At 40.4% G+C, this 13881-nt stretch overlaps 1 protein-coding gene across 2 annotated transcripts in view; it reads left to right on the top strand.

Moving 5' to 3' along the window:
- cpne4b (copine IVb) overlaps nucleotides 1–13881 on the top strand; it is a 61446-nt gene that overhangs the window by 9927 nt on the left and 37638 nt on the right. For both annotated transcript variants that reach the window (XM_077195527.1, XM_077195528.1), the window contains exons 3-7: nucleotides 3509–3688; nucleotides 4362–4433; nucleotides 4524–4598; nucleotides 5091–5174; nucleotides 5283–5372. In XM_077195527.1, the coding sequence (XP_077051642.1) occupies nucleotides 3509–3688; nucleotides 4362–4433; nucleotides 4524–4598; nucleotides 5091–5174; nucleotides 5283–5372 (501 nt within the window). The remainder of the gene's footprint in view (nucleotides 1–3508; nucleotides 3689–4361; nucleotides 4434–4523; nucleotides 4599–5090; nucleotides 5175–5282; nucleotides 5373–13881) is intronic.

Here is a 13881-nt window from a genome sequence, read left to right as displayed (position 1 = left end):
ACTGCTCTCATCTCTAGACAGTTTATGTGTAGGCACCTCTACGGGCTCGACCATAGGCCAGAGATGGACCTGCCCTTGTATAGAGCACCCCAACCTCTGTTGGAAGAATTTTTCGAGATCACTTTCCTCCTCGAAATCACGCTCATACTCGTGTCGGACTGATACCAGTCGACTGCTTTCCAAGCAGCCAGGTCTCTGACACAGACGTGATTTACTTTGATGCGTAATTACAGGATCTGTGAGTTATTAACTGCGCCTCCGATTGGGCTATAACCTTCCAATCGTCAAGGTAGTTCAACACTCGCACTCCCCGTTGTTTCAGGGGGGTGAGAGCTGCGTCCATGCACTTCGTAAACGTACGAGGTACTAGGGATAACCCGAATTGTAGGACTGTGTACTGATGAGCCTGCCCCCTTGAAGGCGAATCTCAAGAATGGCCTGTGATGGGGTGCTATCTGAATGTGAAAGTAAGCATCTTTCAGATCCACTGAGAAAAACCAATCCCCTGGGTGAATCTGCGCAAGGATTTGCTTGGTTGTCAGCATTCTGAATGGGCGCGTCATAAGTGCTTTGTTCAGGTGTCTGAGATATAAGATGGGCCTGAGGCCGCCATCTCTCTTTGGAAGGAGGAAATAACGACTGTAAAAGCCCGACTTGCTTAGTGATAAGGGGACTGGCTCTACAAGCCCCTTTCACTAACAGTTTTGACACTTCGGTGCAAAGGACGTGAGCTACGTTGCTTCTCACTGATGTCTCGACCACAGCTAGAAAGGCGCAAACTGTAACGAGCAGTCTCGTTTTATTATGTTCAACACCCATTTTCATATTCCGGGGATGGCTTTCCAGGCCTTGGCCCGCATAGCTAGGGGTTGAATGAAGTCTGAGGACGGGCCCTTTGTGATAGGGACCCGGCAGCCCAGCCGTTCTGTGTTTGTGATACTTTGTGAACAGTGCTTACGTGCAGGGGTGCGTACTTAGTGGGCACACAACCTACATTCATTACATTTCCAGCGTGAGAATGAGGGAAAAAACTGACACTGTGGGAACAGTGTTTATGTGTAGGGGTGCATAATTCATAGTGGGCACACGATCTACATTTATTACCTCTCCAGCGTGAGCCAGAGAGAAAACTGATACTGTGGGGACAGTGCTTATGTGCAGGGGTGCATACTTTATAGGGGGCACACAGCCAATATTTATTACAGACAGAAATTACCTCTTTTCTTGTTTTAATATGGCGTTTGTTTGCAGGTGTGCATGTTTTTAAACAGACTCGTTTACTGCAATGTTGAAGTTCCCAGCCGCCTGAACTAAAGAGGGGACTGGGAGATGTGTGAAAAGCTTTTTGGAGGTTAGTCCAGCCTTGGAGGTTAGTAAGGCTTTCAAGGTTCCGGGTCCAACACAATCTTGGGTTCAACACTCAGACTTCAGCCGCTGGGCGGGGCTGGGAGACCGGCGGCGCTGGCTTTGCTAGCTGAGGAGGCGGTGCACTCTTGTGACGACCCGAAGCAGAGCTGGATCATTTAGGGAGGAAGTGACACATAGCCTGCGACACTTTCTGAGCCTCTGTGTAACGTTCCGCGAAACCTTTGACTGCTGGGCTGAACAGACTGGTGGTGGAGATAGGGGAGTCGAGAAAAGCTGCCCCATCTGCATTCTTCTTCTCTGTTAAGTAGCACCAAAACATTGCTGGTCTAGAAGTAAGAACTGCTTGCGTCAGGGGCTGGGGGCGGGGTTACCGTGACCAACAAGACGAACAGAAACGTGTGAATGCCATTTTTTAAATAGCAGCGAATCTAGCTAATAGCAGCTCGAATGTAATCTCTGTCTATGCACATTACGGTGAGCTGCACGAACGCGCTGGATTCGCCGTGTTTGGATGCCGATGGCAGTGCGGACTGATCGGAGCTGCGGGAGTGTGTGGAGAGCATACGACTCCTTGTGCCTTTGGATCGCTTTCGCAGTGCTTTGATGTCGTGCGCAAATCGGTCTACAAGAAGCTGATGCATCTTGAACAAGCCTGGTTTGTTTGTGTTTGGCGCTGCCGCACTAGCGTTGCTGGGCAACATGAGATGTATACAGTGACGTAAGACCTGTCTCTGTGGTGGCTCTCTAGCCTGTGGAAAGGTAAACCGGTTCTTAGAAGGCTCGCCAGTCGAACCAACTCAGAACTGGCAATAGCTCTGGCTCTGAACTAGCAACTGGTTGCTGCTCGTGGAAAAGGGGTAACAGTGTACGGGGCACACTTTACCAGCACAAATTGCAAAACTACCTTGAGGACCTTCCATGGGCAGGCGTGACTTTAAATACTTGTTGAAACCGGTGTTAAAGAATACGTACAGCGAACGGTCTTGATAGTGGAAGAGGCATGCCAGATCTAGAAAGTCCCTTGTGTGATCCTTGAGGGAGCGATTCCCCTGCTCCAGTAGGAGGAGGCGAACAGCAGTTATATCCATAGTTTTAAATCCTTTTGCTGTTATAATCCAATATGTGATCTTGGATTCTGTCAGTGGTGCTGTGCATATAATCCACAAAGAGAATGCATGATGCAGAATGAATGACAAAAGGTACTTTTAATGAACACCAAGAACTACAATACAACACAACAAACTATTAACGTTAACGCAAGACAATGAACAGAAGAAACAGAGGGCTTAAATACACAGAAGAAGATCATTAACGAAACAGGTGAGAACTAATTAGAAACCATGACAAAAAATGAATAAACAAAAACAGTGACAAGGAAAAGACTAATGGACTAGAATGCAAACAGAACAAGACAATGAAACTATACATGAATAAAACACTTCATTATTGATGGCACATACATGGGGTTAAGTATAATAGTACTTTAAGCAGTTTGTTGTAGTCGTAATGCCACCTGTCAAGTCAAGTCAAGTCAAGTCATCCTCATTTATATAGCGCTTTTAACAATGTAGATTGTTTCAAAGCAGCTTTACAGAGATAAACATATAATTTAAGGTAACAGAGATTGGTTTGGTTTTATAGTGGCTCTTGAAAAATGTTTTTTCCAGCTAAAGTTAGTTTGGATTGATTCACTTCCGTCTAAATGATCATTTGTTATTAAATTAGGGGCCGCTAAGACGACACCGTTCTCTCTAAACAGACTTTAAACGTGAACCTGTGATAGACGCTGATGGCGTCTGTCATAATAGACTGTAACAGATTAAATTTGGACTTTAAGTACAATTACCTCTTTTGCACTTTAAGTACAAAAAGTCGTTCTGTGGCCCTGTTCCGCTAACATCCATTGACATTGACTTTAGATATGACTGAATGCGGACTGAATCGATTAAAGGATATGATCTGGATTGAATAAAATCCATTTCATCATCCAAACATCCAAACAATCAGCCTGTAGGCCTTCATTGGTCCCAGAGCGGAATATTTTTTTTATAAAAAGCTCTGAACTAAATGCCTGAAATTAGTATTAAATCAAAACACCAGAGCGTGAGTGTGACATTTTCCGTCTTCTGATTGGTTCCAGGTGGATCGGACAGAGGTTATTCGCAGCAGCATCAGTCCGGTTTTCTCCAAAGTCTTCACAGTGGACTACTATTTTGAGGAAGTGCAGCGCCTCCGTTTTGAGCTCCATGACATCAGTAGCAACCATAATGGACTCAAAGAGGCTGACTTCCTGGGCGCCATGGAGTGTACGCTTGGACAGGTGAATGCATGAAGGAGCGGCAGAGTGCACACTTAACTGAAGCACAGTAGGGAAGATGAAAGCTTGTGAATGGAACGAGAGGGTGAGAGAGAGGTTGAGTACATGAGAGGGATTGTGTGGATTCCAAATGGTTAGCAGAGAGCTGACGAGCGCATGAAGGTGCCTGGTGGGAAGATGGATTATTACTCCAAACTCTTTTTATCTAGTCTATAATAAAACAAGACTATAACCAGTGGTATATAAAGGAACATAAGAGGGTAAAGAGGACTTGAGAAAAAAGAGTTCATGTGAGGACAAGAAACTAAAGGATTTGGATGGTAATAACAGACACTTCTTTTGTTTCTCGCAAAGAGTGAGTCTGAGTCTGAGTGGTCTGAGTTAAGTGCACATTCTTACTAAATCAGAGCTGTCCTGCTCACTTGGTTACTAGATACTTACATTACTATTTAATGTTACTATCTTAAGTACGTGGATAAATAGCCTTCTTGTTGGTGATTGTGTTGTAAATGTGTAATTCATAAAGCACCATTAAAAAATCAATATGGAAAATGTTTGGCCCTTATTTGTACAGATGTTTCTTAGTTCAAAATTCATAATTCATAATTTGTTCGAGTTTACGGTTTTCTGTATAAGTGTATCTGCTTGCCTCATATCCTGTCCTTTACCTTCATAGATTGTATCACAGAGAAAACTGTCCAAAGCTTTACTAAAGCAAGGAAACACATCTGGCAAATCATCTATTACAGTAAGAATAGACATTTCCCCCCAATTATTTTACACTGAAAATGTGTACTCTTTCGTCATAATCTGAACTATGACTTCTTTGAAATCATAGGTCACAGCTGAAGAGCTGTCTGGGAATGATGACTACGTGGAGCTCGCTTTCAGTGCCAAGAAACTGGATGACAAGGTGTGATCTCTGTAATAGCTCAACAGGCACTTTACAACAATATTGAGACACAATCAGATAATGTTGGTCTTCATACTGGTTTTATCCGAATGGTTTATGAAAAGCCAAAATTCAAATGGAGCAATGCATTATCTGCTAATTTATTAAAATATACTGCTTTTTTTAATGTACCATTACAAAATGACGACAAGTCTAAATACACAGTGGACCATTCAAAAACAAGAAAGTATGTGCAATCTAATATAGACTCTAAATAGGAGAAAGTCAGGACAGGCTATTCATTACACAATAAATGTGCCTGCGATTGATGTACGTATCAATCAAAAATTCATTAAAGCCTAAGTGTCATTTCTGTGCTACTAGTGGTACTGAATAAAATTGCAAAAATAATGATTTTGATTTTCAGAAAGGCTTCTAGAACACTTATTTTATATTTGCAGATGTTACATTAACCTTAAAAATAAGAATGAGTTTGATTCTTTGTTTGTTTAGGACTTTTTTAGCAAGTCGGATCCATTTCTGGAAATCTTCAGAGTGAATGATGATGGAACAGCATCACTGGTGCACAGAACAGAAGTGAGATTGATAGAAAGACACATGCATCTGCAAACATGCATATTAAATACTTATTTAAGATGTATAGTGTACATGTATTTACTGATCTCTGTATTTTTCTATTCGCAGACCATTATGAACAATCTAAGTCCTGTCTGGAAATCATTCAAAGTTTCTTTAAACACACTCTGCAGTGGAGACCAAGAGCGAGAGTTAAAGGTAGGACAGCTATTTCGACTAGATAGAGTAATAATTTATTCCATTATTATGCATACTGTTATGATAACTAGACATGCTATTTGAGATATTTCTGACATAAAGCAGTGAATCATCTCATCGAAAGATAAACACACTATACAAGGCTTTTATGTCAGTGTAGTTTTTTTTTTTTTTGCTCTTTATTCTGGTCTCAGCGTGACCATTTGGTCACATTAGATTAGAATCATCTTGGCAGATTTATGTAATGGCAGTCCTATCCATTCTTCCTCACCATTGCAGCTGACATCTTTCATAGTGAGCTAATTATTGTGCGGGTAAATGAAGCCCGGCTGTTCGGAGGGTCCTGACAGTTGGCTGAGAGGAGCAGACATAGTGGAACCAGTGACAGAAATTGATGTTAATGCCCTTTAGTCCATTCAAGCCCATACTGTCCTTCTGGGTTTGAGAACTTTCTGTCCCTGGGTCCAGTTGTATAAAAGAACACTTTAGGGCCCTATGGAGAGCAAGAAGCTGTGTTATTCACCAGACACGATTGATTTGGGATCATAAAGTGAGATTAGACTCAAAGTCAGCCATGGCTCATCTGTAAGGGCAGGTGGTGCAGTACCCTGCCAAAATATTCATCCAAAACATAGACCTCTGTAAGAATTGAATCAATAATAAATTGTAAATGTGTTCAGCATTCTGTAACATATATTTTTGGATTTTCTAGACTATTTTAAGTTATAAAGTGGGCAGGATATATTAAAATTAGGCGCATGTATTATGATACAGTGTAAATCTGTGGTGAAAAATGAGAGATTGAGAAATGAGATTTTAGACTGCCCCGTTTATTTTCACTTTACCGTACCCAAGCCTTGCTCTATACCAATATGATATCAATCCGCTTCAGAAGTGTATATAAGTCTGCATATAAGTCAGTAACTAGTTGGTATGTCTGCTCTTCTTATCAAATTAATGAAAATTTATACATGCTAATGTGAAGAACCTTTATATAGTTTGGTTGTGTTTGTAATGTTTTATGTTTGTTCTGAGCATGTCTAAATGAATGGTAATATTTCTGTAAATAACAGGAAATTAAATGTTTTTATCGTTCAAAAGTTTGGATTCTTTTTTTTTTCAAACTGAACGATCATGTGACCCAAAGACTGGATTAGTTACTGAAAATCCAGCTTTGCCATCACAGGAATAAATTACATTTTAAAATATGTTAAAATAGAAAACATTTATTTTAAATTGTATCAATAGTTCACAATATTAATTTAGGCTAATGCGTTTTTAGACGGCATCTATCACCATATAGCCCAAGACAAGTTGCCCACAGAATCTAAGCAGGGTTGAGCCTGGTTAGGAGACCTCCTGGGAAAACCAGGTTGCTGCTGGAAGAGGTGTTAGTGAGGCCAGCAGGAGGTGCTCACCCTGTGGTCTGTGTGGGTCCTAATCCCCCAGTATAGTGATGGGGACACTATACTGTCAAAAAGCACGGTCCTTCGGATGAGATTTTAAACCGAGGTCCTGACTCTCTGTGGTCATTAAAAATCCCAGAATGTCCTTTCGAAAAAGAGTAGGGGTGTAACCCCAGCATCTTGGCCAAATTAGCCTCCTGATCATCCCCATGTATACTGATTGGCTTCATCACGTCTCCTCTCCACCAATAAGCCCGTGTGTGGTTGGGTGTTCTGGCACAATATGGCTGCCGTCGCATGATCCAGGTGGATGTCGCAGATTGGTGATGGTTGAGGAGATTCCCCCTTCCTTATGTAAATCGCTTTAAGTACCCAGAAAAGCGCCATATAAATGTAACAAATTATTATTAAAATTAATTATTATTATTATCAAATAAATGCAGCCGTGTTGAGCATAAAATACTTTAAAAAACATTTGAAAAAAACGTATCTTCCCCAGACTTTTAAACAGTAGTGTAATTGTGAGATATAAATATATTTATATATCAAATATTTATTAAATATTTATTACAATTAAAACACAGCTTCTGTACTGAAAGCAAACTTTAATAGTAATACTCCAAAATTGTATTGAACAAACCTAATGTGTCAAGCTCTAAGTTTTTATAATGTATGAAAGGGGGTTGAAAAGGTTCAAACCACAGCATTACAGTTTTTCTGAATTTCTAAAACACATTTCTCGGAACCATCACCCACTTTCTCAAAACCTTAAACACAAAACCAAATCTACAAACTACATTCAGAGAACCTCTGGCTCTTCTGGCAAAATCCATTTTATCTGTGATCAAAATCAAACAATGCTTTCAGATCATACACACATCAGTCAATATATAAACAAAAAAAACGGAGAACACAGAATCCAAAGCATGCAGCTACAGAAATAAAAGGTATATTGTAACAAAGTAAACTAATTCTGCAATATAGTATAGTAATGACAACTTACAGTAGTAAGGTAGTAAACATTGTAGTAGTAAATACAGTACAAATACAGTAGTGAATATTGTATACTCTATGCACTGCAAATATAGTATTGTACTGAATATTGTATAGTATTGAATGTCTGCATATTCAGCACTTGCATTCCGTGAAAATACAGTGACCCAACTGCCAAAGTCAAAAACGTTACAGTAAAAAACTCGAAAATGAAAAGTATGTTACAGTACACTCAGAAGAGTTGTGCAACTGCGAAATCAAGGTCAGTGAGAGAGATTCATTCTGTTTCTGCATCATGTCTTCATGTTGAGTCGATCCTGAGGACTTTGTCCACATCACAGACAATGGTGTCTCCGCACCTTGGTTATATGGAGGAAGCCTTTGTTCCTGTCCCAGGGTCCAATGTTAGGAGCTTATTGTCATCGAGTCACTTTCACTACAGACGCTTCTCTCACAGGCTTTGTAAGCAGTAATGGAAGGCCGCTCAGCTCAGGGTCTGTAGAGGAGTCATTATCTTCATATAAATTGCCTGGAGATGATGGCAGTCTTAATGGCATTGAAGCACTTCCTCCCAGACCTAAGAGGCCATCATGTGCTTGTCTGCAAAGACAACACATTGGTGGTCTCTTACATAAATCACTAGCGGGGTCTACATTCGCGTTCACTATGCAAACTGGCGGACCAGATCCTCATGTGGTCTTGAGAGCAGTGTACATCCTGGGGTACCAAAACATAGGAGCAGACATCCTATAGAGGCAGGGGCTGAGGCCAGGGGATGGGGACTTCTCTCTGAGGTGGTGAAGCATATATAGGAGTTTTACGGCAAAGTGGAAGTGGATCTGTTTGCGTCTCAGGATATGACGCACTGTCCCCTTTGTTGTAGAGACTCAACTGAGGTTGTAGAGACCATACTTCCCTCCAGAGCTTCGTCCATGAGGAAACTTTACACCCTGAAGTGGAAAGTTTTCACTTCTTGGTGCAGAATGCGACAGTGGGACCCAGTTAACTGCCCGGTTGGGTTCAGATCTAGAGTTTCTACAAGATCGCTTTTTGGCAGGGCTATCCCCTTCCAAATAAAAGGTTTATGTGATGGCCATATCGGCTTACCATGTCCCTTTAGGTGATGCATATTTGGGGAGGAACCCTCTAATAACACGTTTCCTTCGTGGCACGCTGCAAGGCTGAGGTCTGCAATTCGTACCAGGGATCCTGCTTGGGACCTGGCTATTGTTTTAGAAGGCTTATCTCCAGCTCCCTTCGAGCCCCTTTATACGGTTTCAGAAATATTTCTGACTTTAAAAACAGTTTTCCTTCCAGTCATTTCTTCTCTTAAAAGAGTAGGAGATCTTCAGGCCTTATTGGTATCCCCCACTTGCTTTGAGTTCACACTGGGGATGGGATGGCATTCCTTTACCCTAAACCGGGCTATGTCCCTAACGTGCTGACCAACGTACCACGGCCTATTTTTTTGCAAGCCCTCTGCCCTGAACCTTCTCTGTCCAGTAAGAGCACTGGATACATATGTCCACAGAGCTGCCCTGTGTAGGAAATCTGATCAGCTGTTTGTCTGTTTTGGATTGCCTAAAAAAGGTCTTCCTGCTTCAAGCAGTCAGCAAATTGATAGTCGAGGCTATCTCTCTTGCTTATGAGGTCTCTGGTTAGTCTTCACCTTTGACTATCAAAGCTCACTCTACCAGAAAGTATGGAAAGTATAGTATGGCCTACAAGGCCTTAATTTCAAGAGTTTTGTGTTGTGGTGGGTTGGTCTTTCCCACTCACATTCGTAAGGTTCTATAGCCTGGACTTGAAAGCTCCCCTGGTTTTCAGGTGCTTATGTCTTAGTTGTGCCACAGTTTCACACAGGCACTTGTAAGTACGCCGTTTGGGCATTATAGTTCCCAAAGCACCATCAACGCAGCACAAGTTCCCTCGAAAGAGAATGTCTCAGCTCACGACTGTTACTATAGTTCCCTGAAAAGGGACCGAGAAGCTGTGTCGCTCTGCCATACAGTACTTCTTACTTCCCTGCGATCGACTTGCTTCGGGTAATTGAAGCTAGCGGCGGTTATTACGGATGTGCTTGCATTAGGATACGTACCAAAAACTTTTAAGCTGGCTACGATTAAACTGCTTGTAAAGCAACTTGATCCTACAGAACTAGTCAATGACAGGCCGATCTCAAATCCACCTTTTCTGTCAAAGATACTAGAAAAGGCACTATCCTCACAACTATGTTCCTTTTTATGGAAAGAAATGGTATCTGCGAGGGTTTCCAGAAAGGATTTAGACCGTACCATAGTACTGAGACAGCTCTTATTGGAGTCAGTATATGTATACAAATTAAACTTATATCATCCGATCGTGGTTTTATCTCTCTATTAGTGTTACTCGACCTTACTGCTGCTTTTGATACTATTGACCAAAATTTTTTTTTAAATAGACTCGAAAATTATGTTGCCATTAGTGGAATTGCATTAGCATGGTTTAAATCATGCTTTTCTGACCGTTATCAGTTTATAGCAGTAAATGAAGAGATGTCTTATCGATCACAAGTTCAGTATGGAGTACCACAAGGCTCAGTACTAGGACCATTGCTGTTCACTCTGTACATGCTACCCTTGGGATATATCATGGCATTAGTTTTCACTGTTATGCTGATGATACTGAGCTCTATATTTCGTCACGCCCTGACGAAACTTACCAATTCACAAAATTAACAGAATGCATAGCTGATATAAAAAACTGGATGACTGGTAATTTCCTACAACTTAACTCTGAAAAAACAAAGATTCTAATTATTGGACAAAAAACTTCCTCACGTAATAACCTAGAATACTGTCTAACACTTGATGGCTGCTCTGTCAAACCTTCGTCGTCAGTTGGGAACCTGGGTGTGCTCTTTGATAACAATCTTTAATTTGAAAGTCACATTTCTAGTATCTGTAAAAGCGCATTCTTTCATCTTAAAATATATCTAAATTATGTCATATGCTCTCAATGACAAATGCTGAAAAATTTGTTCATGCTTTCATGACATCAAGGCTAAATTATTGTAATGCCCTTATGGGTGGTTGCCCTGCATGCTTAATAAATAAACTACAGCTGGTCCAAAACACAGCAGCTAGAGTTCTTACTAGAACAAGGAAGTATGGTCATATTAGCCAGGCTTCAATGCAGCTTCAACACTGCATTGGCTTCCTATTAAACATTGTATACATTTTAAAATATTGCTGATTACTTACAAAGCACTAAATGGTTTAGCTCCCAAGTGCTTGAGGGAGCTCTAAACGCATTATAGTCCTTCACGTCGATTGCAATCTCAAAATTCCGGCCAGTTGATAATACCTAGAATATCTAAATCGATTGCTGGCGGTAGATCCTTTTCCTATTTATCACCAAAACTCAGGTGCTGTCTTCCTAACATCGTCCAGGAAGCAGACACACTCTGTCAGTTCAAATCTAGACTAAAAACACTGATGTACCCGTTACATCACAAGAAGAATGGCGTCTACGCTAATATTAGTCTCTCTGTTTATCCCGAGGTTTACCGCAGTGCGCCGGATCCAGGCTGTATCCAGATCTGATGAAGGACCTGCGTCTGGACACGATGACAACGCAGTCCTGAAGTGTCAACTAGTCTCTCCCCTGTGAAGGCCTCCTTCCCTTCCCTTTACCTCTGCACAGATAAAACGTTGTCAAAATAGTTCCGGTTCACATGGCTATTCGGAAGCGATAAATAATTCTGTATTATACGTTTTTAAGTAATTTGTTTAGGTCTACGCCGTCAGCGTTTTCACATGTTTGCGTTTTTTAAAGCTTGCGCAGAGATATATATATAATTTTTTTTTAACATTTTTTTTCAAGGCTTGTACCTTGGAACCTATTTCAAGGTTTGCGTTCTTGAGCCACCAGGCACTGTTGTTGTGCGAGTGAGCAGGCCGGAGCACGTTTTCTGTTAGATTGGTGTCATGTAAGCGGCCCCTAAGTTAATATCTAATGATCTTTGCAACGGAAGTGAATCAATCAAAACTAACTTTAGCTGGACAATAACTTTATTCTAGAGCTGCTGTAAAGCCAAAACAATCTCTGTTACTTTAATTTCATATTATCATTGTAAAGCTGCTTTGAAACAGTCAATATTGTTAAAAGCGCTATATAAATGAAGGTGACTTGACTTGACTTTTATTCTTTCCTGGTTGTGACGTCACCCGCCAGTGACGTTTGATCTCACCATTGGACTAGTTGACACACATGCTTCAGACGCAATCACGCAGAGGCGTTCCCATAGCAGCATCGACGCAGCATCTTGTTCCCTTCTCAGGGAACTATGGTTACAGTCATAACCTGATACATTTTGTTTGCTTATTAACTCATGAATGCTCCAAACTGGGGAGTTTCCATGAGTAATTAAGCAAACATTCCCTCTCTTCTCTTTCTCTCTCTCTCTGTCACATACACTTATTCAGACCTCAGAGTCAGCACTGCAGGTGTAAGATACTCATTGGTATGCCGATGCAGAAGTGGGGTTAGGAGAGCTTTATTGTAATAATCTGGCTCTAAAGATGGTTCTCTTTGTATTCTCATAACGGAGTTTAGATGAGATTTAGTCTAACGACTGAGATTCTGCACAAAAGCTGTTTGGAACTAAAGCCTTTCTAAAATGTTCACATACTGCACAGGAGACATATTAGAGAAAGTAAAAGATACAGGCCAAGATTAGCAAGCAAAATTAAGAGCTGATGTCTCAATAAGTTTATTTGAGAACTGAATCCCTTGATCAGCTCCACGTTGGCACTTTACCTTGCTGCTCTCAGCTTTACGTGAAAATAACCATCACTTACAGCAAATTAACTAATGCTGTAAACGCTTGGAAACAAGCCACTTTGAATTAAGTCTTTGGCACTTATATCAAGTGGCTGAATGAGCAGTTGTGCCACATGTTCACTTAAAGTTGGTTCAAAAAAATTTTCAATCTAGTACTCAAACATTGTTGATTTGGATCCAAAAATTTGTAGGTGATATTGAACAGTCAAGGACATGTATTCACACATATGGAAAAATAGTTATTTTAGGTGACATGTCCCTGAATAAACATGAACTGGTTTGTTTAATATTCATGAATTCTTTACACTCAACGCACCACAGACAGCAATGCCTCTGCAGTGAAAACACATTTTGAATTCAGATTCACTGAGTTACAGAGCCACTGCAGTTACGTTTTATTCATGTTATGAGACTTATCAATAGATTATATAAGACAGAGCAGTTAATGCTTAATGTTATGTTGAAACAAGCTCACAATCACTCTGCTGTTTGTCTTTTTTTTTGTGCAGATTTTCACAGTCATTTATCATTTAAGCACTTTATTAAATCTTTGACAAATATTGATGTAACGGCCCAAAGGCAACAACATTTTTCAATAATAATTTAAAATCTAGTCTGTATGAGTTTTCCTCACTGTAGACTGTTACTGTATTATGTTGTTAGAGCTGTGATCGATTCAAAAATGTGTTTTACTTGCACATTTGGAATGAATTAAGGTAACACTTTATTTTACAGTGACTTTGTTACATATGTTATATGTAGTTACTATAGTAATAACAGTAAATTATGCATAATTAAATGCAACTAAACCTCAACCAAACCTTAATCCTAACCCTATAGTAAGTGCATGTTGTTAATGAATTACTCAGTACATAAATATATAATTACACTGTAACAATGACACCTTAAAATAATAGTGTAACCTCAATTAATAATATACTCTAAAAAACATTTTATTTAGTTTAGTTTAGTTTAGTCTGGAGCCCAGGATAAATGAAACACACCATCGCTTCATCTGTCTTTTTGGGATGTTTTCAAACTTTTAATTGAGAAGAGGTGCAGGTGTGAGTTTTGCATGTTGAGTTACTGCTGGTTCTCGCTTCTTCAGCTGAAAAGTCAACCACAGCATCTCTGTATTAATATTTTAAATGGCCTTCAAATTTTGATTACCACCCGCTTATGTCCCGGCATCAATGATTCATTAACAGCAATGCTACAGTGTGCTGTCTTCCTGCCACTCCTGCCACACACCGACACTCACATTGACACATATACACACCATACAG

This window comes from Siphateles boraxobius, unplaced genomic scaffold (assembly GCF_051911475.1).
Source record: "Siphateles boraxobius isolate OS27281-9 unplaced genomic scaffold, OSU_SipBor_1 33, whole genome shotgun sequence".
Lineage (NCBI taxonomy): Eukaryota > Metazoa > Chordata > Actinopteri > Cypriniformes > Leuciscidae > Siphateles > Siphateles boraxobius.
This window is presented reverse-complemented; position numbering and strand designations above follow the sequence as displayed.